The sequence below is a fragment of the Oryctolagus cuniculus genome, chromosome 8 (assembly GCF_964237555.1).
Source record: "Oryctolagus cuniculus chromosome 8, mOryCun1.1, whole genome shotgun sequence".
Classification (NCBI taxonomy): domain Eukaryota; kingdom Metazoa; phylum Chordata; class Mammalia; order Lagomorpha; family Leporidae; genus Oryctolagus; species Oryctolagus cuniculus.
Window position 1 is genome coordinate 58,891,354 of NC_091439.1, and position 27,648 is coordinate 58,919,001.

Sequence of the window (27,648 nt, forward strand, 5' to 3'; positions counted from 1 at the left end):
GAGAGAGAAAGGTCTTTCATTCCCAGGTTCACTCCCCAATTGGCTGCAAAGGTCGGAGCTGTGCCATTCCGAAGCCAGGAGCTTCTTCCGGGTCTCCCAGGTGGGTGCCAGGACCCAAGCACTTGTGCCATCTTCTACGGCTTTCCCATGCTGTAGCAGAGAGCTGGACTGGAAGTGGAGCAGCCAGGACTTGAACCAGCACCAAAATGGGGTGCTGGCACTGCAGGCGGCAGCTTTATCCTCTACGCCACAGCTCCAGCCCCTCTATTTGTTCTTTATTCCTTTTTTCTGTTCATTCTGCTTACTTGTGGATAGTTATTTTTAGTGTTCTATTTTATCTCCATTGTTGGTTCATTGTTTATAGCTCTTTTAAAGATTAGTTTTGGTGGTTACCTACACATTTTAATTTTTAAAAAATAAGAAATGATAGAAAATAAATTTGTACTATATTAATATTGGTGGTTTGGAGATTGGACTTGAATGACTCTCCCTTACCTTTCTGTGTATTTATTATTCCTAGCTTCCAACATGGATAGTAAGATAGGAAAGGAAGTAAGAGAAAGTAGACATCTGTGTGCTAGGTGGATTAAAGAGAATAAGTTAAGAATTAAATAGAATTGTTTGATAATTCATAATTACAACAAGCTGCTTTATGGAATGGTATAGAAAATAAGTTAATGTTTATATATTGTAAAATATATGATGATACCTTTTTGTTAGAGCTCACATATTTAGTCTTGAGCAGAATGAACGGTTTTCATGGACATAGTTTTGCCCTATTTTCTGAAGCTTTCCTGAATATTTAACAAAGCCAAGTCTTCCAGAGGTCAGTTGTACCTGACAACAAATAATACAGGCCATTAAAATAAAAATCGTTTCCTATAAAGAATACATACTATTACAATAGCCTTTAGAACATTGTAGATCATTTCTGTTAATATTCTAAAATATATACAAGTGAATATTTTAGAAAATGTATGGGTTCTGTTGTCAAGGAGGAGGTGTAATACAAATGTAATTCTGAATGTTTTCAGTAGGCCTCTTTTCATTTTTTAAAAACAGATTCTATATCTGCTTTGTAATGCATTCTGGACTTTTTGTTTTCTCTCTAGCTATTCAAAGGTTTTGTGCATAGCATTTGAAGTACTTCAGGGCTTACAGTATATGAACAAACATGGTATAGTACACCGAGCACTGTCTCCTCATAATATCCTGTTGGACCAAAAGGTAATTGTCAAATAATAAAATAAACATTTCTGTATTGTTTGGAATTGGATGCTACTGAAATCATGCCCATTCAATTTATCAGAGTAACCATAAGAATAATAATGCAATTTAAGAGTGTTCATAATGAAAGGTCTATATGAAATTGATATGCTTCTCATTATTAGAAAAAAGAATATTTCAATTACTTGAAATCTGTGTGTCTTTTACCAGGACTCATTTTAACGTTGTATTTTTTTTTTCCTTCTACTGCTTTGTTTTTGGGGGGGTGAAGAGGGAAGGGTTCCTGGCCCCCAACTCCCATCCTGCCCAGAACTAGAGTGAACCAGCAAATTGGAAGCAGGATTGGATAAATGTCTTTGCCCTAGGTCTCCCAAATACATAGTTTTTTAAATAGAAAAATATGATTTATTTATATATATATTATGTATATACATGCTTTACATATTTACATATTTAATGAGTATAAATCAGACTAAGTATTGACAGATTTTTCCTAAAATTATGGTATTTTATAACATTTTACATATTGACACTTTAATAAAATAGTATATCTTATTATTTAATAGTTGCCTTACATTTAAAATATATAATAATAATTTTTCCTTGTCGAATATATATTTCATGGTGATTTTTCTTCATTTTTTTGATAGGGACATATTAAATTGGCTAAATTTGGACTTTATCACATGACAGCTCACGGTGATGATGTTGATTTTCCAATTGGGTAAGGAGGTTTCCATCTATTTTAAATTCTGTCTTTAATTTTGTAATCTTTCATAAAATTAAAAATTTATATTTATTTTTGACATGAAAACAGTTTTCCTGTGTTTTAAATCTTGTTTTTTCACATACCTTTTTAAAAGATTATACAGGCCGGCACCGCGGCTCAATAGGCTAACCCTCTGCCTACGGCGCCGGCACACCGGGTTCTAGTCCCAGTCAGGGCACTGGATTCTGTCCCGGTTGCTCCTCTTCCAGTCCAGCTCTCTGCTGTGGCCCGGGAGGGCAGTGGAGGAAGGCCCAAGTCCTTGGGCCCTGCACCCACATGGGAGACCAGGAGAAGCACCTGGCTCTTGGCTTCGGATCAGCGCAATGCACCGGCTGCAACTGCCATTGAGGGGTGAACCAATGGAAGGAAGACCTTTCTATCTGTCTCTCTCACTGCCCCACTCTGCCTGTCAAAAAAAAAAAAGTATACAATGAGTTTTTCCTGTCATCCAAAAATCCCTGGTATTGATCTTTCATTGAATTGGCAGAGAGGCCAATAAATTATTGCCCTTTTTTTTTTTTAACCTTATAGTATTTCATAGTACTATAAGAGAATTATACTTCATTGAGAATTAAATAGTAGTCTAAGGCAAGAAGACTGATCAGATACTAAATTAATAATATTGTGTATATGAAGAGACTGAAAAGCAATACCCTTATATTATTTTGATTAAATGTTTTAATTCCCAGTTCTTTAAGTTATTATCATATATTAGGGTCCAACTTGAGTATTGCTAATATGACTCAAGGAAATGTGATAAATTACACTATATGTGTAATTTCAGAGACATTTATTTAATTATTTCTTTAATAGAATTCCATATGTGTATTGCCCTCCAAAAAAGAAAAGGAGATTCATGCGGGCATTGTGGTGAAACTGGATAAGCCACTGCTTCGGATGCCCACATCCTGTATCGGAATGCTGATTTGAGTCCAGTTTAACTTCCTGCTAATGCATCCTAGAGGCAGCAGTGATAGCCTACGTGGTTGGGGATCCACCAGTCATGTAATTAGGCCTGAATGAAATTGTAGACTCCTGGCTTCAGCCTGCTCCAGCCCAGCTATTGTGGGCATTTGTAGAGTAAACCAAGGATTAGAAGATCTTTGTCTCTCTGCTTTTCAAATAAGTAGACAAACAAATCTTTACCAAAAAGAAAGGAGTGGAGATTTCTTTCATGCTATACTCAAATAGATGCTTTTGATATAGACTTATGTGTTTTATTATTTGTATGATCACTTTTAAACATTTTAATAATGTGATTGTTGTGATTCTTTTCTGAGTATTTAAATTGACATTGTTTTAGTTACAAACACAGTACAAAGAATTCTTTCATTCCCCTTGTCAGATTCCCCAAATGTTAACATTTCACTACATATACCTTATCTGTCTTTTCTTAGTGACTATATTGTAAATGTGTATAATGATTTTTTTCAGATATACTTAAGAGTAATTACCATACATCATTGCCCTTTATTCCTGAATACTTTAGTTTATATTTCCTAAAGAATTTTCTCAATCTCAGAATAATTATCAAAATGAGGAAACTGAAATTAATACAATATTATTATCTATCCTAGAGAACCTAACCATGTTTTTAAAAATTGTGTTTAATGTTTTTTAAAATTTTTTAACAAAAATTTTTTAAAAGACACATAAAAATTATACACATTTATTGGCTAGCATGTAATGTTTCCATATATGGCATATATATTGTGCAATTTACTATCAAGGTAATGTATATGTTTCCTCTGACATTAGTACATCTCTATGTTGAAAACATTTAGAATCCAATTTTCTATTTTTTAAACATAGGAATATATAATACCTTAACATTATGTGTAGTCAGTGAGCAATAGAACTCTAGAACTTACAGTGTGATTTTTTTTTAATAGTATTCATTTCTGGTTTGCTCTTTGGGCTTCCTACAATGAATTCTGTCATACTTTTGCTGAGAATAATGAGTCATGGAGTGTGTTTCTGATGTAGACTATTGCTGAAAAGTTTAATTAGATTTTTAAAGCCCAATTTGTGTGTTGCCATTTTATCTTTAAAACTTAGATTTTTTATTTTTTTCCTACCTAAAATTTTCATTACTTAAGATTACCTCATAATCTTAGGTTGTATTCAATAAAGAAACACTTATTGAGCACTTTTTGGCCTGATGAATATAAAAAAAATGATGGTAGATTCCTATGCTCAACCTCATTTCTGAGTTGGAAAATTTTCTGTTTCGATGTCTCACTTCTTAAGATGTGTAAATTCATAATCTTACAGTTTTGCGGTCACATGGAAACCTAGTTCTTTTGATAAGCATAACAATATTTTGTCAAGACAGCCTATAATTTCTTATTTTAAAAACCCTTTTGAATGTAATAGGTTCTCAACCTCTGTTCTTTTTTATTGTTATTAATTTTTATTTATTTGAAAGGCAGAGAGACAGAGAGAGACAGGAATCTTCTAAACACTGGTTCACTCCCTAAATGGTCTCAGCATTCAGGGTTAGGGCAGACTGAAGCCAGTAGCCTGGAACTCTATCCAGGTATTCCATGTGGGTGGCAGGGACCCAAGTATTTGAGCCATCACCTACTGCCTCTCTAGGTCTGCATTAGCAGGAAGCTGGAATAAGAAGTGGAGCCAGGACTCAAGTCCAGGTACTCTGATGTGGGATGCCAGCATCCCAAGCTGCGTCTTAACTGCACCCTCAAACATACAACCTGTATCTTCTTTGTCATGTATGATAATTGCCTTTCAAAGCAGGACTTAGAAGCTGAAGTAAATGATTGTTAATGATTCTTCCTTTTGTCTAAATCAAATTGTGTAAGAGAAGACTCCAAAAACATAGTTCAAACCTAGATTATGTTAAGTTTTTTCTTTAAGTTAAAGGTGCTTTAATGGTAAATAAAAGGAGGAGGATTTTCTTTAAACATATTGAGCAGTTTGAAGGACTACACTTGAATTTAAAATGTTTGGATAACTTGATCTTGTTTTACCATTTGGTCTGGCTTACTTTGAAGTCATAGACCCAAAGGGTCTTACCAGAAAGTATCAAAGAGTAAAACGTGAAACATTAGCCAGGAAAAATAAAGTGATCAAACAGCTATGGCATGAAAGAAAATATTTACATCAGAAGAAGCTTGCAGTTGATTCAAAAGACAAATATTAAGGAACAACAAAGTAAAATGTTACCATCTGTTTCAAAATATTGTAAAGAGTTAGAAATTGGACACTCATTTCAGTTGGCCAGTAGCTTAATACCTTGTTAAAACATCAAACAGATGATGAAAGCCATTTATATTTATCTCACCAGTCATACTCACAGCAAAGATCTGGTAATTATCTTTGAGTGCTAAAATGCTATGCTAAAGAAGAGAAGGATATTGAAAGATAACATACATCAAAAACAATTCTGAGGATTGTTGTTTTTATTAATTTGTCTTGATTAAAAGGAAAATTGGAATTTCTGTAGCAAGGGTTACCTCTGTACTTCTGTCAGAAGTTTTTGATATGAAAATTTACCCATGGTTTTGTTTTTTGCCCATATTGTCATTTTTGTATTATATGTACTGGAAATCAGGAAAAAGGTAAAGTTTGCTTTTCAGATTGCATTGTGGTGGTAATGATGAAAGCACAATGTTGTATTTGTGTCACATTTTCCATTTTTATAAAGCATCTTTTTGTATTCACTAATATTTATAACAGTTTTATGAGGTAAGTACTATTATTCGATTTTATAGATGTAAGTACCCAAAGCACATATAAAGTAAGTGGTAGAACTGAAATTAAAGCATTGTTGTTATAGCAACAAGCCCAGGGCTTTTCCCAGTAGGTTTCAGCTGTTCTAGAGATTTCAGATATTCATTTAAAAGAGCAGTGTGATTATCTTAGGGTAAAATAAGATAATACAAATTTGTATATGAGAGAACTACTTGTGTAAATTAGAAGATGCTGATGTCAGAATGAGTAAAATGAAAAGGGATTTAAAAGTTTAATTTGCCTATTTGAATTTATTTTTAATGCCTTGACTTATTTGATGCACATTTCACACATAAATAAGAAATACTGGCAATAAGAATGTGAGAAAGTGGCCATAGAAAAGGAGAAATGGAAGTAATATTTGAGACCTACTTTACATATATTATATCAGTATTACATAATGCTTAAATACATTTTGATTATAGTTATTTCAGGATGGCATAGTTTAATTAAATTGAAACATCTAGATTATTGTGCTCATAATTAGGTATGACCATTAAAAAAGTGCATGTATATATATATATAATAAAGAGGGCAAAATTCCATTAGTTTTTCTTCTAAACCTGTTCTTGTTCCTTTTACTTAATAGGCAGAGAGATTCAAATACAACAACTGGTTATATATATCTAATTCTTATTTACTGTTGGCTTTTTGTTTATTAAAGATTTAATTTATTGAAAGGCAGAGTTACAGAGAGAGAGAGAGACAGAGACAGAGAGATCTTCCAGCTGCTGGTTCACTCCCCAAAAAGGCTGCAATGGCCAGAGCTGGACCAATCCGAAGCCAAGAGCCAGGAGCTTCTCCTGGGTCTTGGCCATCTTCTGCTGCTTTCTCAGGTGCACTAGCAAAAAGCTGGATTAGAAGCGGAGCAGCAGAAACCTGAAATGGCACTCATATGGGATGGCGGCATCACAGGTGGTGGATTTACCCACTATGCCACTGCGCCAGCCCCTACTGTTGGCTTTTTAAACTGTTGTTTGTAAGATAGTCCCAATGAGCATTTCAAAAGGAAATTTTATTTTGAACAAACCTATACTACATATTCTATGTTTAAATTCCATTGTTAGTTGCAGAGGGTTTATAAAATAAGTAAGATATAGGAGTGCCCTCAGTGAGTTTTTAAACTTTTACATTGAAATTCTTATTTTATATATGAAGTTTAGCATATAAGACAAAAATGTAAAGCACTATACAAGTAGATTTCAAAAGGTTGATGGAAATATATTAAAATGTAAATTTATTCAAAAAGCATTTTTTAATTTCAGCAAATTCGTGTATTTTATGTATACAGATTTTGAAAAAGGTTTGAGACCCATACGTATGTAGTTATTCAAAAAGTTCGTGGAAAATTCATATTATGAAATTATAAAAATTCATATTATGAAAGGTTTCAAATTTTTTTGGACTCTTAATTCTAGTTTTCCACAAAGTTTTTTAATTAACCTCATATATCTCTATAGTCTGTTACATAATGTATAGAATAGACAAAATGAGTACCTTATGGACTCAGGCATGTTGAATTCCTTTGTGGGGAAAAATTTAAATCTTTTGTGGAGTCATTATAGAAGAATAAAATAATTATGGAGAAAGCAGAAATATGCTAATCTTCCCCTCATTTATATTCATATTTGATGTGTTTTCAATAAAAATTCCAACTGTGTATAAAAGACAACATGGCAAAATAGTCCCAAATTTATACAAAAATGGAATAAATACAATCTACTTCTGAAGAGAAACTAAAAGATCTGTTTTTTTTTTGAAAAGGCTGTTTTAACAGTTACCAATAATTATTTGTAGAAAGTTATAGACAAAAACTAATGTAGTAGGATAGCATTAGACAAATTGTCCAATGGAACAGAAGATGGTGCTAAGAAGCAAACCTACACATATGTGGAGAGTCGTTTCATGTAGCCCTAGTATTGCAGACTAACTGGGGAAAAAAACATTTTATTAAACGAACATTGTGCAACTGACAATCAGCCATGGCTTTTTCTCCCCTCATATTAGAAATAGATTCCAAGTGGATCAAAAAACTTAAATATGAAATGCTAAACTATTAAACTTTTAGTAAGTAACATAGGAGATCATTTTGACAGTATAAAGATTAAAAATTAATGAATTTGAAAGATTAAGAACTTCTCATTCATAAGCAGACACCATAAAGAACATGAAAACACAAGCCACAAACTGGTAGGTAGTATTTGAAGTCATAATTACTGAAAAAGATAAAGAGCTCTTTCAAGACAATAAGAAGAAGTTCAACTGTACAGAAAAAAGGTTAACATAAGAAATCTGAGACTGCCTTCTTTAGAAACTAGGTCCTACTTGGAAGATTTGTCCTTGGCGTGTGCTGGGAAATTGAATTTTAGAAGTATTCCTATGTTACCCTGCTTGCTGAGGCCAATTAACCGTGCTTCCTTGCACAAACAATATGATTTATGATGCATATTTGCTCTCCTTCAAGGAGTGTTGAATCTCCATACATGCCAGTCAGTGAGTGCCTGTGTGACCAGTCCCTGAGAAAACCATGACAATGATTCTTCTTAATATATTATTTCAGAGATAGAGACACACACACATAGGTAAGAAGAGAGACTGACACAGATAGAGCTCCAATCCCTAGTTCATTTAGCAAATGCCTGCAATGGCTAGGGTTGGTCTGGATCCAGCCAGGAACACAATCCAGGACTCCCATATTGGTGGCAGGAACCCAGTTACTGCAGTCATCACCTCTGCATCCCAGTGTCTGCAATTTGCAAGAAGGTGGAATAAGGAACCAGAGCCAAGAATCTAACCCAAGCAAACTGATGAAGGATGTGTTCATCATAAACCTCTGGGCTAAACACTATTTCTGATAATGGTTTTTTAATGAGCTTCTCTTGCCTGAATCATAGCACACATCCTGCTACATTTTTGTTTCTGAGGGAAGAGACAATCCTGTGTGATCACTGATAAGAGGGAACAAGCATAAGGAAGCCTGCATAGAGTTTTCTCAGGACTTCTTTTTCCTTTGTTATTCATCCATGTATCCTTACTATTTCATTGTAATAAATCTTAGCCAAAAGGAAACTAGATGAAGTCCCATGAGTCCTTCTACTGAATTTCCGAAGATGGAGGTAGTCTTGGGTACTCCAACATAATTAACCTACTAGAGAAATGAGCAGAAGATTTGAATGGATACATCCATCACACAGTAATAAACTAAACGGCTAATAAACATAAGCATACACCTCAAACTAGTTAATATTTGAGGCAATCAAAATTGAAATCACAAAGACATACAGATCTTTCTCACCAGATTATCAAATATTAAAAATTCTGCCCAATAACAAATGTTGGTAAAGAAGTAAGCAATAGGGACTGTCATATGCTGCTGGTGGGTATATGGGTTGGCTTAAGTCCTTTTGGAAAATATTTGGCATGATGTAATAAAGCTGAAAGGGCACATATATAATGGCCTAGAAATTCAAATTTGTAAATGTATACTATATAGAGTATTCTGTGCAGAATTGCTTATATTAAAAGTCAATAAATCATTGACATTTGAATGGATACATCAATTATGATATATTTGTAAAATAGAAGTAAAAGTGGTGTGCAGTTACATGCGTTAATTTAGATAACTTTCAGATAATTAATGTTGATTGAAAAAGCAAAAGAATATGATCAACCTAATTCCAACGGGGTGTGTGTCTGTGTGTGTGTGTGTATGCTAGACTGAACAGTATTTTTTTTAGAGTTAGAAACAGGTGGAAAAACTATAAGGAAATGATAGTTAAGATATTGTTACTTTTTTGAGGGATAGGAATATAGATGCAATCTGGCCAAGCAGAGAAGGTGCTTTAGTGAAAATTTGATATTCTTCACTTTAACTGCTTTTTGATAAGTTGATGTTCATGAAAACTTTATTCCATATTCATATTTAATATGCAGCCTTTTCACAGACTGGTTGAATGGTTTAAGGAACAAAGCCCATCTATTTGCTGCCTACAAGAAACACATCTTTCCAACAAAGATGCACGCAGACTGAAAGTAAAAGGTTGGAAAAAGATATTCCATGGCAACAGAAACCAAAAAAAAGCAGGTGTAACCATATTAATATCAGACAAAATAAACTTTAACACAAAAATTGTTGAGAGAGACAAAGAGGGGCACTATATAATGATTAAGGGTTCAATTCAACAGGAAGATGTAATTATTATAAATGTATATGCACCTAATTACAGGGCACCAGTCTATTTAAAAGATATGTTAAGGGACTTAAAGGGAGACTTAGATTCCAATACAGTAGTACTGGGGGACTTCAGTACTCCACTCTCAGAACTAGACAGGCCAACCGGACAGAAGATCAACAAAGAAACAGATTTAATCGACACTTGCCCAAATGGACCTAACAGATATCTACAGAACTTTCAATCCTACATTTAAAGAATTTACATTCTTCTCAGCAGTGCATGGAACCTTCTCTAGGATTGACCACATACTAGGCCATAAAGCAAGTCTCAGCAAGTTTAAAAGAAATAGAATCACACCATGCAGCTTCTCAGACCACAGCGGAATGAAGGTAGAAATTAGCAACTCAGGAATCCCTAGAGTATGCAAACACGTGGAGACTGAACAGCATGCTCCTGAATGAACACTGGGTCATAGAAGAAGTCAAAAGAGAAATCTAAAACTTTCTGGAGGTAAATGAGGATAACACAACAACATATCAAAACTTACGGGATACGGCAAAAGCAGTGTTAAGAGGAAAGTTTATAGCAATAGGTGCCTACATCAAGAGATTGGAAAGGCACCAAATAAATGAGCTTTCAACGTATCTCAAAAATCTAGAAAATCTGCAGCAAACCAGAACCAAATCTAGTAGGAGAAGAGAAATAATTAAAATCAGAGAAGAAATTAACAGGATTGAATCAAAAAAAAATTACAAAAAATCAGTCAAGCGAAGATCTGGTTTTTTGAAGAAATGAATAAATTTGACACACCATTGGCTGAACTAACTAAAAAAAAAGAGAGAAAAGACCCAAATCAATAAAATCAGAGATGAAAAAGGAAACGTAACAACAGACACCACAGAAATAAAAAAGAATCATCAGAAACTACTACAAAGAGTTGTATGCCAGCAAACAGGAAAATCTATCAGAAATGGATAGATTCCTGGACACATGCAACCTACCTAAATTGAACCATGAAGACATAGAAAACCTAAACAGACCCATAACTGAGACAGAAATTGAAACAGCAATAAAGGCCCTCCCAAAAAAGAAAAGCCCAGGACCAGATGGATTCACTGCTGAATTCTACCAGACATTTAAAGAAGAACTAACTCCAATTCTTCTCAAACTATTCAGAGCAATCGAAAAAGATGGAATCCTCCCAAATTCTTTCTATGAAGCCAGCATCACCTTAATCCCTAAGCCAGAGAAAGATGCAGAATTGGAAGAAAATTACCAGTATCCCTGATGAATATAGATGCAAAAATCCTCAATAAAATTCTGGCCAATAGAATGCAACAACACATCAGAAAGATCATCCACCCAGACCAAGTGGGATTTATCCCTGGTATGCAGGGATGGTTCAATATTCGCAAATCAATCAATGTGATACACCACATTAACAGACTGCAGAAGAAAAACCATATGATTATCTCAATAGATGCAGAGAAAGCATTCGATAAAATTCAACACCTTTTCATGATTAATACTCTAAGCAAATTGGGTAGAGAAGGAACATTCCTTAATACAATCAAAGCAATTTATGAAAAACCCACGGCCAGCATCCTATTGAATGGGGAAAAGTTGGAAGCATTTCCACTGAGATCTGGTAGCAGACAGGGATGCCCACTCTCACCACTGCTGTTCAATATAGTTCTGGAAGTTTTAGCCAGAGCCATCAGACAAGAAAAAGAAATTAAATGGATACAAATTAGAAAGGAAGAAGTCAAACTATCCCTCTTTGCAGATGATATGATTCTTTACTTAGGGGACCCAAAGAACTCTACTAAGAGACTATTGGAACTCATAGAAGAGTTTGGCAAAGTAGCAGGGTATAAAATCAATGCACAAAAATCAACAGCCTTTGTATACACAGACAATGCCATGGCTGAGGAAGAACTGCTAAGATCAATCCCATTCACAATAGCTACAAAAACAATCAAATACCTTGGAATAAACTTAACCAAGGACGTTAAAGATCTCTACGAAGAGAATTACAAAACCTTAAAGACAGAAATAGAAGAAGATACCAAGAAATGGAAAAATCTTCCATGCTCATGGATTGGAAGAATCAATATCATCAAAATGTCCATTCTCCCAAAAGCACTTTACAGATTCAATGCAATAGGAATCAAAATACTGAAGACATTCTTCTCAGATCTAGAAAAAATGCTGAAATTCATATGCAGACACAGGAGACCTCGAATAGCTAAAGCAATCTTGTACAACAAAAACAAAGCCAGAGGCATCACAATACCAGATTTCAGGACATACTACAGGGCAGTTGTAATCAAAACAGCATGGTACTGGTACAGAAACAGATGGATAGACCAATGGAACAGAATAGAAACACCAGAAATCAATCCAAACATCTACAGCCAACTTATATTTGATCAAGAAGCTAAAACTAATTCCTGGAGCAAGTACAGTCTATTCAATAAATGGTGCTGGGAAAACTGGATTTCCACATGCAGAATCATGAAGCAAGACCCCTACCTTTCACCTTACACAAAAATTCACTCAACATTGATTAAAGACTTAAATCTACGACCCGACACCATCAAATTATTAGAGAACATTGGGGAAATCCAGCAAGATATTGGCACCAGCAAAGACTTCTTGGAAAAGACCCTGGAGGCACAGGCAGTCAAAGCCAAATTTAACTATTTGGATTGCATCTAATTGAGAAGTTTCTGTACTACAAAAGAAATAGTCATGAAAGTGATAAGGCAACCGACAGAATGGGAAAAAATATTTGCAAACTATGCAACAGATAAAGGGTTGATAACCAGAATCTACAAAGAGATCAAGAAACTCCACAACAACAAAACAAACAACCCATTCAAGAGATGGGCCAAGGACCTCAATAGACAGTTTTCTGAAGAGGAAATCCAGATGACCAACAGGCACATGAAGAAATGTTCAAGATCACTAGCAACCAGGGAAATGCAAATCAAAACCACAATGAGGTTTCACCTTACCCTGGTGAGAATGGTTCACATACAGAAATCTACCAGCAACAGATTCTGGCAAGGATGTGGGGAAAAAGGGAATGCAAACTTGTAAAGGCATTATGGAAGTCAATCTGGAGATTCCTCAGAAACCTGAATATAACCCTACCATACAACCTAGCCATCCCACTCCTTGGAATTTACCCAAAGGAAATTAAATTGGCAAACAAAAAAGCTGTCTGCACATTAATGTTTATTGCAGCTCAATTCACAATAGCTAAGACCTGGAATCAACCTAAATGCTCATCAAAAGTAGACTGGATAAAGAAATTATGGGACATGCACTCTATAGAATACTATACAGCAGTTAAAAACAGTGAAATCTGGTCATTTGCAACAAAATGGAGGAATCTGGAACACATCATGCTGAGTGAAGTAAGACAGTCCCAAAGGGACAAATATCATATGTTCTCCCTGATCATTGACAACTAACCGAGCACCAAAAAGGAAACCTGTTGAAGTGAAATGGACACTATGAGAAACGGTGACTTGATCAGCCCTTGTCCTGACTGTTGATGAACAACTTAATACTTTATCCCTTTTAGTATTTTTTTGGTTGTTCTGCTTAATACTATTGGTTGAATTCTGTAATTAATACACAGTTATTCTTAATTGTTGAAATTTAACTGAAAAGTGATCTCTGTTAAATATAAGAGTGGGAATAAGAGAGTGAAGAGATGTACAATTTGGGACATGCGCAATCAGACTTGACCCAAATAGAAGAGTTAGAAACATACCAGGGGATTCCAATTCAATCCCATCAAGGTGGCATGTACCAATGCCATCTCACTAGTCCAAGTGATCAATTTCTGTTCACAGTTGATCATAATGATAGGTCTAAGAGTCAAAGGGATCACATAAACAAGACTAGTGTCTGCAAATACTAGCTGATAGAATAAAAAAGGGAGAGAATGATCCAACATGGGAAGCAGGATACACAGAAGACTCATAGAATAGTGGATGTCCTAAACAGCACTCTGGCCTCAGAATCAGCCCTTAAGGCTTTCGGATCTGGCTGAAGAGCCCAGATGTATTTCAGGGATGGAATGCCAAGACACTCTGGCAAAAAAACAAACAAACAAACAAAAAAAACCTAAATGATAGATCTCTGCGAGTGAGATCCCAGTGGAAAGAACAGGTCATCAAAGAAGGAGGTACCTTTCTCTGAAGGGAACAGAGAACTTCCACTTTGCCTATGACCTTGTCTAAACATGATCAGAGTCGGCGAACTCAAAAGGCTTCCATAGCCTTGGCAGCTCATGACAAGAGCCTAGGGTGATTACTGACGCCATTAACAAGAGTGTCTATTTGTTAAGTCAACAATAGAAGTCCCTGTGTACTTACTCCTCATGTAGGATCTCTGTCCTTATTGTGTTGTTCAATGCGATTTAATGCTATAACTAGTACTCAAACAGTATTTTTCACTTTGTGTTTCTATGTGGATGCAAACTGTTGAAATCTTTATTTAATATATACTAAATCGATCTTCTCTATATAAAGATAATTGAAAATAAATCTTGATGTGAATGGAAGGGGAGGGGGAGGATTGCAGGTGGGAGAAAAGTTATTGGGGGGGGGCAAAGCTATTGTAATCCATAAGCTGTACTTTGGAAATTTATATTTATTAAATAAAAGTTAAAAAATTTCAAAAAATATATGCAGCCTTTAATCAACATTTGCTAAAACAGTTTTTAAAAAAATTTTTGAGTGTGAGGACATAGGTGTCCTTATACGTTGCTTTGAGAATATGAGTTAAAGTTGATAGAACTTCTGCAAAAGGCAACTTGTTATGATACATCAAGTGCATGCACCTTGTAACAGCACTTTGAAGGCTTTATCTTGCATGTATACATATATTTGAAGGAAATGGTATATTTATGTTATCTTTATTTTAATCTTGTTTCTAGTATCAAAAGAATGGAACTCCCAAAATGTCCTTTGTCAGTTCAGTCAAATAAAAGTTAGTGCATCAACACAATGAAATTATCGGCAGTTTTGAAAAAAAAAAAATGGGACACTGTATACTTCTGGGTTTTTTTTTTTTTATTTTTTTGATAGAGTGGACATTGAGAGAGAGAGAGACACGGGGAAATGTCTTCCTTTGCCTTTGGTTCACTCTCCAGTGGCCGCTGCGGCTGGCGCACCACGCTGATCTGATGCCAGGAGCCAGGTGCTTCTGGTCTCCCATACAAGTGCAGGGTGCAAGGACTTGGGCCTTCCTCCACTGCACTCCCGGGCCACAGCAGAGAGCTGGCCCAGAAGAGGGCAACCGGGACAGAATCCGGCACCCTGACTGGGTCTAGAACCCGGTGTGCCGGCACAGCAGGCGGAGGATTAGCTTATTGAGCTGCGGCACCGGCCTTGTATACTTCTGTTTAAAGAATTATTTCTAAAATATTATTTAAGTGAAAAAAATGATCGAGTGCAGAGTACATTCTAACAGGAGGACATAAGTGATTGTAAGTTTATAAATGGGAACAGAGATATGAGAGAGCCTTTTTCATTCATATAATTTTGCAGCTTTGAATTTCTGTTGCTAAATAAATGCTGTATTGAGAGATAAAGTGTACTTTATTTTTTGTTGTTGTTGAAGTGTAAAAATGTACTTTAAATAATAATACAATGTTAATAAAAGATACGCAAGTGCTGGCATTGAGGAATAGTGGATTAAGCCACTGCCTGCAAGGCCAGAATTCAATATCAGCACCAGTTCCTGTCCCAGCGGCTCCAGGTCACATGCACCTCCCTACTAACAGCCTGAGAAAGCAGCAGAAAATGGCCCAAGTACCGTGGCTTTTGCCACCCACGTGAGAGACTTGGATGAAACACTTGGCTTCAGCCTGCCCAACCCTGGATATTGTGGCCATCTGGAGAGTAAACCAGTGGATGTACAGTCTCTTTTTGTGTCTCTCTCTCTCTGTAACTCTTTCAAATAAATAAATAAATAAATCTTTTAAAAAAGAAAAGGTAGGCAGTAAGGAGGAAGGAAAAACTCCTAAAAACCTAGAGGACTACAAGAAAGTCAACAACTTGAAAACAGGAAAGCAAAGCAAAGAGCAAATGCTACAGAGAAATGTGATGATTTTAGAATTGTTTGGAACTGGTATATATTTACTCTTTATTCCTAGAATAAAGGCCTGTATTTTTATGGTTAGTTCAGAATTCTTCCTCACAATAGTTAATTTAAATGCTTGAGATATTTACATAGATATTACAATACTGATAGTAAAAATGCCCTACTGTTTCTTTTCCCAACTTTAGTTCTTAGTAATTATTACATTATTTTAATCTATCCTTACATGTAGGTATCCATCATACTTGGCACCGGAGGTAATTGCACAAGGAATTTCTAGAACAACTGATCATGTGCCCAGTGAAAAACCATTGCCTTCTGGCCCCAAATCAGATGTGTGGTCTCTTGGAATCATTTTGTTTGAGCTTTGTGTGGTATGTATAAGGAAATATTAAATTGATAAATTTAATATCTTTTACTATGCAAATTGATGAGATATGGGGGGAGGGCTTAACTCTCTGATTTCTTAGAAATACTGTTCCATTATAATTATATTTTTGGTATCTCTAGAAGTGTTTATACTGTTAATAAATATAATTATTACTAAGTAAATATTATCTTGGTGTCTAAAAATGTTTATATGTTACTAAGCACAAAAATACACTTTTCCTGACTAAGCAATCTTAGAAATATTTACACTAAAACTACTTTATATGTGTGTGTGTGTATTATATTTTCAAGATTCTCCGCCCTCTGCTATTCTTTACTCCCTAAATATCTTCACCTCTCCTTTTCTGTTTCCTCTAAGATTTGATTTGCAGTTAGGCTTTTTACAAGGTCTTTTCCATACATCGTCTATGTTAAAAACTAAGCTACTATTAAAAATTAATGATGAATAGAGTAATTTAAAGATCGTGAACATTTTCTTCCTCATGTAAAAGCCCAGGGAAGTTGAAGTTGGCTACGTTCCACAGTGTTATACATACAGCTTGGCAGTTGGGAATTTGTCTTCCATTCTCAACATCTAGTTCCCAAAATTTCTCTCCTCATCACCTTCTCTAGCTAGAAGGGAAGGAGAGAAGTGAGTTCAGCATTACTTTTTTTCAGGAGTTGATCTAAGTTTTGCAAATATCAGTCCAATATACTTACCAGTGACAGTTTACTCATGTGACTGCATGTGGATACAAGGGAGACTAGGACATACAATATTTAGCTGGGTATTTAAATATTTAGTTATGAGAATGAGTTTGGTGGTACAATTAACAGTTTATAAATCATACCTCCAAATTCCTGCCAGTGTTGGGTACCCTTTCTTCTGGCTTCTCCTTCTAGTATAACATTTGTCTACTTTCTCTGGACTGTGATATTTTTTGAGACAGAAGTTTTCATTATTCATCTATTGTCTCTTTCTTCCAAAGGATTTTTACAATATTTTGAAAATATGTATTCAATGATCTTAACTAACTCCAAGAAAAGGGTTGACTTTTATTTTTTTTTTTTTTTTTTGGTTTTGTATGTTTAAGAACTAACTCAGTATCAGAGGTATTACATAATCATTAAGATACAAACTTCTGTGGTCAGAAAGAACTAGGTTTAAATTTTGATGCTACAAAATAAAACCATGTAACTTTGGGTAACTAATATAACTTCTTAAGCTTCATATTCTTCTGTGAATATTAATAGTATCTGTTGTTTTATACTTGTTGAATAAATTTAATGAAGTCATGTATATAAAGTATGTAGTACAGGTAATTGTATTAAAATTAGTCTATAAGTTAGCTTTTCTTATTTAGTAATATTAAAATATTCACAACATGGTAGCACTGCTTTTTCAAAGAGAAAATTTAGATTTTCCCACTTTGCTATGCTCTGCTCAGGTCATCCTACTCTTTATTGGTATGAAAATAGTTGTACATGTCACAGTTTCATAAATGTGCAGCATGTAGCTTTTCCTGTTTTTATTATATAAGAGGAGTCTTCAGAAAGTTGGTGGAAAATATATATTATGGAAAAATTATGCATGATTTAAAAAATTGTCACCAATAATTCTTTTAGTTCTGTTTTTGCATGAACTTTTTGAAATACAATTGTATATCTAAACGATCAAGACATGTCTTTTTTTTTTTTAAAGATTTATTTATTTGAGAGGCAGAGTTACAGATAGAGAGAGAGACAGATAAAAAGGTCTTCCTTCCATTGGTTCATTCTCCAAATGACCGCAATGGCTGGAGCTGTGCCAATTGAAGCCAGGAACCAGGAGCTTCCTGCAGGTCTCCCATGTGGGTGTAGGGGCCCCAGGACTTGGGCCATTTTCCACTGCTATCCCAGGCCATAGCAGAGAACTGGATTGGAATACAGGCAGCTGGGACTAGAACCGGTGACCATATGGGACGCAAGCACCACAGGTGGAGGATTAACCTGTGCCACAGAGCCGGCCCCAAAACATGTCTTTTCTGAATAATAATTTAATTCAGCAAATACTGAGTATTTGCTGTACATATGGTCATCATGACAGCTACAGTAAAGAATAAAACATGATTAACGCATATTACCTAAGTACTCATAATTTGATTAAAATACATAAACTTGAAGATAAAAACAGAAAACTATGTGAAATCAAAGAAAAAAAGATTAATTCTGTAATAGGGACTTGGCATTTTAAGTGCTACTCAAAGCTTTAGCATCCAGCATAAAGATAGCAGAATAAATATGAAATGAAATATTCCTTTATCAAATCCTTAAATTTCATATAAAATATTGAGCTATAAATTAAAAATACACCTAAACTAACAAAGGGAACTATTGACACATTACAAATTTGAAGTGAATATATGATAAGTCATATGAAAACCACTTGGCTAGAAAGCACTTGCCATCTCCAGAAAGTTTGTACTGCCTCTCTGCCATTGTTTTCATACTCTAAAACATAGAGCTGAATTCTCTATTAAAGGATCCATGCATATTTAGGAAATACCAAACACCAAAAATGACCCTTACAATAAAAAAAGGAACAAATGGTAGACTTTATACTACTAAGTGGACTTTAAAATAATTTTATGTGTTCTTTACAAGATAAAGGAAACAGTGCTACTCAACAAACAATTATAGAATCCAGGAAACAAGAGGAATCACTGAATTGATCAAGAATTGGAGTTTTAAGAAAAAATGTAACTATTAAAATATGGAACCTAATACATGATCATAGGAAACTAGATGAACTGAGAGAAGATATAATTAATTCACCCAGAGTTTAGCACAAAGACATACAATGATGGAAAACATAAAGGTAGATTTTAAAAGACAAGGAAGGTAGATTCAGAAGTCCTAATATCTGCCTTACAGAAGTGCCAGACAGGGGCCGGCACTGTGGTGTAGTGGTTAAACCCTCTGCTTGCAGTGCCAGCATCCCATATGGGCACCGGTTCAATCCCAGCTGCTGCACTTCCGATCCAGCTCTGTGCTATGGCCTGGGAAAGCAGTACAAGATGGCCCAAGTCCTTGGGCCCCTGCACCCATGTGGGAGAACTGGAAGAAGCTCCTGGCTCCTGGCTTCAGATTGGTGCAGCACCAGCAGTTTCGGCCAACTTGGGAGTGACCCAGTGGATGGAAGACCTCTCTCTTTCTCTCTCTCTCTGCCTCTCTTCTCACTCTGCATAACTCTGACTTCAAGTAAATAAATAAATCTTAAAAAAAAAAAAAAAAAAGAGGCCGGTGCCACAGCTCATTATGCTAATCCTCTGCCTGCAGCGCACCGGGTTCTAGTCCCGATCAGAGCACCGGATTCTCCTCTTCCAGTCCAGCTCTCTGCTGTGGCTCGGGAGTGCAGTGGAGGATGGCCCAAGTCCTTGGGCCCTGCACCTGCATGGGAGACCAGGAGGAAGCACCTGGCTCCTGGCTTCGGATCAGCACGGTGCGCTGGCCACAGCACACCAGCCGCAGCTGCCATTGAGGAGTGAACCAACGGAAGGAAGACCTTTCTCTCTGTCTCTGTCTCTGTCTCTGTCTTTCTCTCTCTCTCTCTCTCTCTCTCTCACTGTCCACTCTGCCTGTCAATAAATAAATAGAAAGATAAATAATTAAAAAAGAAAGAAGTGCCAGGCAGACAGATTAAAGTTTACCAGTTAGAAAGACCCACTTTTGAAGGAGATTTCAAGATGTTGGATTATGGAATGACATACTGTACTAGGCTAAGGATAAACAGTTAAAATGAACTGCTCCCTAAAAGAAACACATCTCACCAACAAAGATATATGAGCCTGAAAGTAAAAGGATGGAAAAAGATATTCTATGGTAACAGAAACCAAAAAAGAGCTGGTGTTGCCATCCTAATATCAGATGAAAACCACTTTAACATAAAAATTGTTAAAAGAGATGAAGACAGGCACTATGTAATGATAAGGGATTGGATTCAACAGGAAGATGTGACTATAATAAATGTATATCCACTCAATTACAGTGTACCAGGCTATTTAAAAGACATGTTAATGAACTAAAGGCAGACATAGACTCCAATACAATAATAACAGGGACTTCAAAACCCCACATTCAGCAATGGACAGATCAACCAGTTAGAAAATCAGGAAGGAAACAACAAAGTTAATTGACACTCTAGACCAAATGGACCTGATGGACATCTACAAAACTGTTCACTCCAGTGTGGCAGAATACACATTCTTCTCATCAGTGCATAGATATTTTCTTTAGGATAGATCATATGCTAAGCCATAAAGCAAATCTCAGCAAATTAAAAAAAAAAATTAAAATCATACCATGCATCTTCTCTTACCACAATGGAATAAAGCTGGAAATCAATAACCCAAGAATCTCTAGATCATATGCAAATACATGGAGATTGAGCAACATGATCCTGAATGAACAGTGAGTCATAGAGGAAATCAAAAAAGAAATCAAAAAATTTCTGGAAACAAATGTAGATAACAATAGATCATATCAAAAATTATGGGATACAGCAAAAGCAATGTTAAGATGGAAGTTTTTAGCAATTGGTGCCTACGTGAATTGTAAAGGTACCAAATAAATGAGTTATCAATGCATCGCAAGGATAATACAGCATATCAAAATATATGGGATACAACAAAAGCAATGTTAAGAGGGAAATTTGGGCCCGGCGCCGTGGCTCACTTGGCTATCCTCCACCTGCGGCGCCAGCATCCCATGTGGGCGCTGGGTTCTAGTCCCAGTTGCTCCTCTTCCAGTCCAGCTCTCTGCTGTGGCCCAGGAGGCCCAAGTGCTTGAGACCCTGCACCCGCATGAGAGACTGTGTGGAGGCTCCTGGCTCCTGGCTTCGTATTGGCACAGCGCCAGCCATGGCTGCCATTTTGGGGTGAACCAATGGAAGGAAGACCTTTCTCTCTCTCTTTCTCTCTCACTGTCTATAACTCTACCTGTTAAATAAATAATTAAAAACATAAGAAAAAAGAGGGAAATTTAGCAATTGACATCAACATCAAGAAATTAGAAAGGCATCAAATAAATGAGTAGATGTATCTCAAGGACTTAGGAAAACAACAAACCAAACCCCAAATTCAAATTAGTAGGAAGAAAGCAATAATTAAAATTAGAGAAGAAATAGACCTGTGCCCCGGCTCACTTGGCTAGTCCTCCGCCTACGGCACCGGCATCCCGGGTTCTAATTCCTGTTGGGGCGCCGGATTCTGTCCCGGTTGCTCCTCTTCCAGTCCAGCTCTCTGTTATGGCCCAGGAAGGCAGTGGAGGATGGCCCAGGTGCTTGGGCCCTGCACCTGCATGGGAGACCAGGAGGAAGCTCCTGGCTCCTGGCTCGGATCAGCACAGCACGCCGGCTGTCGTGGCCATTTGTGGAGTGAACCAATGGAAGGAAGACCTTTCTCTCTGTCTCTCTCTCTCACTGTCTAACTCTGCTGGTCAAAAAAAAAAAAAAAAAATTAGAGAAGAAATAAACAAAATTGAAAATATACCAAAAAATCAGTAAAATTAAAAGTTGGTTTTTTGAAAAAATAAACGAAATTGATAAACCATTGTTGCAACAATCAAATAAAAGATGGAGAATACCCAAATCAGTAAAATCAAGATGAAAAGGAAATGTAACAACAAATGCCACAGAAATAAAAAGAATCATTAGACTTACCACAAAGATCTATATGCCAACAAATTGGGAAACCTAGGAGAAATGGATAGATTCCTAGACACATGCAATCCAACAAAATTGTGTCATGAAGACATAGAAAACTTAAACAGACCAATAACCAAGACAGAAATTGAATTAGTAATAAAGACCCCCCCCCCCCGAAAAAAAATCCCAGACCTGATGGCCTCACTGCTGAATTCTACCAGATATTTAAAGAAGAACTAATTCCAATTCTTCTGAAGCTATTCAATACAATTGAAAGGGAGGGAATCCTGCCAAGCTCCATCTATGAAGGCTGCACTATCTTAATTCCTAAGCCAGAAAAACATGCCACAGAGAAAGAGAACTGTAGATCAATATCCCTGATGAACATAGATGCAAAAATCATCAAAAAAAAAAAATCAGCTAACTGAATCCAACAACACATCAGAAAGGTCATTCACCTGAACCAAGTGAGATTTGTTCCTGGTATGCAGGGATGGTTCAACATTTGCAAATCGATAAATATGATACATCACAGTGACCAATTGAAAAACAAAACCTTAAGATTATCTCAATAGATGCAGAGAAAGCATTTGATAAAATACAGCATCCTTTTATGATGAAAACCTTAAGCAAATAGAGTATAGTAAGAACATTCCGCAACACAATCAGGCAATTTATGACAAACCCACAATCAGCATCTCATTGAAAGGGGGCAAGTTGGAAGCATTCCCCCTAAGATCCTGAACCAGACAAGGATGCTCGCCCTCTCACCATTGCTACTTACTATAGTCCTGGAAGTTTTAGTCAGAGCCATCAGGGAAGAAAAAGGAATCAAACAGATACAAATTGGAAAGGAAGAAATCAAACTATCCCTGTTTACAGATGACATGATCCTATAGAGGATCCAAAAGATTTCACTGAAAGAATATTTGAACTCAAAAGATTTTGGTAAAGTGGAAGGATATAAAATAAGCACAGAAAAATCAGTAGCCTTTGTGTACATGAACAATGTCATGGCTGAGAAGGAATTTTTAAGATCAATTCCATTTACAGTAGCTCCAAAAAGAATGCTTGGCATAAATTTAACCAAGGATGTTAACGACCCCTATGATGAAAATTACAAAACACTAAAGAAAAAACTATAAAAAGACATTAAAAAATGGAAAAATCTTCCATGTTCATGGTTTGAAAATCAACCTATTCAATATGTCCATGCTACCAAAAGCAATTTACAGATTCAATGTGATCCTAATCCAAATACCAATGACAATCTCCATAAATATAGAAAAAATGATGCTAAAATTCATATGGAAACACAAGAGACTCCAAATAGCTGAAACAGTCTTATACAGCAAAAATAAACCTGGAGTCATACAATACCAGATATCAGGACACTACGTGAGGCTAGCACTTTGGCTTAGTGGGTAAAGCTGCAGTGCTGGCATCCCTTATAGGTACCAGTTCCAGTCCCGGGTGCTTCACTTCCTATCCAGCTCTCTGCTATGGCCTGGGAAAGCAGTGGAAGGTGGCCCAAGTCCTTGTGCCTCTGCACTTGCATGGGAGACCCCTGAAGAAGCTCCTGGTTGCTGGCTTCGGATTGACACAGATCCAGCCAGTGCAGCCATCTGGGGAGTGAACCAGCAGATGGAAGTCCTCTCTTTCATCTCTGCCTCTATAAATCTGCCTTTCAAATAAATAAATGAATCGTTAGAACAAAAAAAGGACTTACTATATGGCAGTTATAATCAACACAGCCTGATAGTGGCACAAAAATAGACTTGTAGACCAATGGAACAGAATAGATACTACAGAAATAATCCATGCATCTATACCCAACTTATCTTTGACAAAGCAGCTAAAATAAGTCCTTGGAGCAAGGAGCATCTCTTTTAATAAACTTTGCTGGGGAAACTAGATCTCCATGTGCAGAAGTATGAAACTAGATGCCTACCTTACACATTACACAAAAATCCACTCAAAGTGGATCAAAAACCTAAATCTATGATCCGATAACAGATTATTAGAGAACATTGGGGAAACTCTGCAAGACATAGCATACGCAAAGACTTTTTTTGGAAAAGACCCTAGAGGCACAGACAATCAAAGCCCAAATTAACAAATGGGACTATATCAAGCTGAAATGCTTCTGCACTGTAAAAGAAACAGCAAACTGACGAGGCAACCAACAGAATGGGAGAAAAGTATTAAACTACACAACTGATAAAGGGTTAACATCCAGAATCTATAAAGAACTCAAGAAACTCAGCAACAACAAAATTAATAAAATTAAGAAATGGGCAGAGGATTTGAACACACATTTTTTCAAGAGTGGAAGTTCAGATGGCTAACAGAGACTTGAGAAAATGCTTGGGATCACTAGCCATCTGTGAAGTGGAAATCAAAATCACAATGAGGTTTCACCTCACTCCAGTTAGAATGGCTCTCAAAAAGAAAACAACAAACGACAAATGCTGGCGAGGATGTGGGAAAATGGTACCCTGGTCCACTGTTGGTGGGAATGTAAACTAGTAAAACCACAATAGAAGACAGTATGGAGATACCTCAGAAATCTGAATATAGGCCGGCGCCGCGGCTCACTAGGCTAATCCTCCGCCTTGCGGCGCTGGCACACCGGGTTCTAGTCCCGGTTGGGGCGCCGGATTCTGTCCCGGTTGCCCCTCTTCCAGGCCAGCTCTCTGCTGTGGCCAGGGAGTGCAGTGGAGGATGGCCCAGGTGCTTGGGCCCTGCACCCCATGGGAGACCAGGAAAAGCACCTGGCTCCTGGCTCCTGCCATCGGATCAGCGCGGTGCGCCCGCCGCGGCGGCCATTGGAGAGTGAAGCAACGGCAAAGAAAGACCTTTCTCTCTGTCTCTCTCTCTCACTGTCCACTCTGCCTGTTAAAAAAAAAAAAAGAAAAAGAAAAAAAAAAAGAAATCTGAATATAGACCTACCATATGATCCAGCCATCCCTCTCCTGGGAATTTACCCAAACCAAAAGAGATCAACATATGAAAGAGTTATCCCTACCCCATGTTTATTGTAGCACAATTCACAATAGCTACAATATGGAATCAACCCAGATGTCTTTCAACTGTTGATTGGATAAAGAAATTATGGTATATCCCCACGTTGGAGTACTACTTAGTTGTAAAATAAAAAAAAAAAATGAAATCCTTTCTTTTGGGACAAGATGGATGCAACTGGAAACCATTATACTTAGTGAAATAAGCCAGTCCCCAGAAGACAGATATCATATGTTTTCCCTGATCAGTGGTAACTAATAGAGTGCCTGAAATGTAATGTGTAGGTGTGAAATGGATAGTCTGAGATTTGATGATTGTTTACAGCCCTTGTCTCTTCCATTGAGGAACAGTGTTTTTTTTTTTCTTCATACTGTTTGTTGAACTCATAGTTAGAATAGAGTTAACTATATGATCATTAAGTAAACTGAAAATAAATCTTTTTTTAAAAATTAAGGGTTGGAATGTGAGAGGAAGGGGGGAGAGGGTTGGAGTTTGGGCTGGAAGGAGGGTAGGAAAAGAAGTGCCACTATGTTGCTCCATCTGTATATATGAAATAATGTGAAAATTTTATGTCTTAAATAAAATTTTCAAAAAGACCAGCTTTCTTTAAAATATGCAAAAATAAAAGCGTATAAATAATAACAAAAGTACTTGGAAATACTATAGTAAACTTTTAGGATAAAATCAATAATGAAATAATAGGTAATATATTTAAGCATTTACCAAAAAGCTGAAAGATTTCTTGTCTCTTTACACTTTTATCTCAAATCTCATATTAGTCTAATAAAGTGTATCCAACTATCTGTTCAGATTAGTAAATTGTGCTACAGATTGTTAAGCATCCTCAAAGGTACTAACAATAGTTAGGAACTCTCACCTATAATACTAAACCATCTTTGGTAAACTCTAATGTCTTACCAGTGTTAAAGATAGAATCTTTTTTTTTTTTTTTTTTTTTTTTTTTGACAGGGAGTGTTAGATAGTGAGAGAGAGAAAGACAGAGAGAAAGGTCTTTTTTTTTTTTTTTTTTTCATTGGTTCACCCCAGAAGTGGCTGCTACGGCCGGCGTGTTGCAGCCGGTTGCACTGCCTGATCCAAAGCCAGGAGCCAGGTGCTTCCTCCTGATCTCCCTTGCGGGTGCAGGACCCAAGCACTTGGGCCATCTTCCACTGCACTCCCGGGCCACAGCAGAGAGCTGTCCTGGAAGAGGAGCAACTGGGACAGAATCCAGTGCCCCTACCTTGACTAGAACCTGGGGTGCCGGCGCCGCAGGCTGAGGACTAGCCTAGGGAGCTGCGGCACCAGCCTAAAGATAAAATCTTAAAACCTGCCAGAGAGAGAGAAGAGACTTTTTCTGTGAAAAATAAGAATTAAAATTACATTAAATTTTTAGCAGTGCAGATGCAATACAACAGTACAACATCAAAGTGCTGAGAGAAAACAATTTTGAATTTTGAACTGATTAACTCATGAAATTTAGCATTCAATTGTGATGGTGAAATAAGAGGCAAATAGAATATTAAAAGAAGTTAAAGCCTGAAGCCAAAATACATAAGTGTATGTTCAATGCCTTTATAGTAATATCATTTCAGTGTTTTATGGTTTATATATGACTTCATCACAGGGTAATTGAATAGTAAGGAATTAGACTGAAAAGTATATGTTGGATTCATATTCTAGGGGATTTTGAATACTAAACTGACATGTTTATATTTAGCTATACAAGGGATGGGGGGCGCTTACCACAACCTGTACTATATGTTTAATATTTCAGTTTTGCAGATGAGGAAACTAAGACTTGAGGTGGTTAAGTAATTTGCCCAAGTTATATACTGTTTGGTGATAGAAGAGACCAGTTTGGCACACAGTCAATTGCTCAATACATAATTGTTGGAGGTATGTTTGTCTGCAGACTCTGTGTCAAGGCTAATAAGGAAACAGTTATAATAAAATGTAAGCTTAAAAACAAGGGAGCACAAAGGATGGCTGTCTGAAATTATTATTGGAAGGAGTATTATGAAATGTTTCTCAGTGCAGACAACTGATGACCTTAATCATGATATATAAGGAACAATTTGTTGAATATTTGAAAGGGTAATTTGAATCTCTCCCAAGAGGCATTTTGGTATCTTAATTAAATAAAACTCTGGTGGCCTGGAATACCTCCAGATATCCAGGTATATATGAATCTAAAAAACAAAATGAACAGTGTTTAATAACAAGCTAGAATGTAATGAACCCGAGGTGCATGTTAAATATTTTACAACACTTTTGCAACATTTTAAAAACTGTTATTTCATTAATATTTTTTATCAGAGGTGACATTAAAAATCCAATAGGAGTTCTAGAGAGAAACAGAGGTAAATAACAAAATCAGTGTCAGTTACAGGGGGAAAAAAGATCTCTTTGTGAAAAAAAAAAATGTAAGTAGTAAGAATTTTTTTTCTCCTTTTATTTAGGGAAGAAAATTATTTCAGAGCTTGGATATTTCTGAAAGACTAAAATTTTTGCTTACTCTGGGTAAG

General features: G+C 36.4%; 1 protein-coding gene across 5 annotated transcripts in view; it reads left to right on the forward strand.

The window, feature by feature from the left end:
- TBCK (TBC1 domain containing kinase) overlaps positions 1–27,648 on the forward strand; it is a 243,249-nt gene that overhangs the window by 43,565 nt on the left and 172,036 nt on the right. For all 5 annotated transcript variants that reach the window (XM_008267520.4, XM_008267519.4, XM_070047778.1 and 2 more), the window contains exons 4-7: positions 1,113–1,227; positions 1,878–1,951; positions 16,280–16,421; positions 27,583–27,643. In XM_008267520.4, coding sequence (XP_008265742.2) covers positions 1,113–1,227; positions 1,878–1,951; positions 16,280–16,421; positions 27,583–27,643 — 392 coding nt within the window. The remainder of the gene's footprint in view (positions 1–1,112; positions 1,228–1,877; positions 1,952–16,279; positions 16,422–27,582; positions 27,644–27,648) is intronic.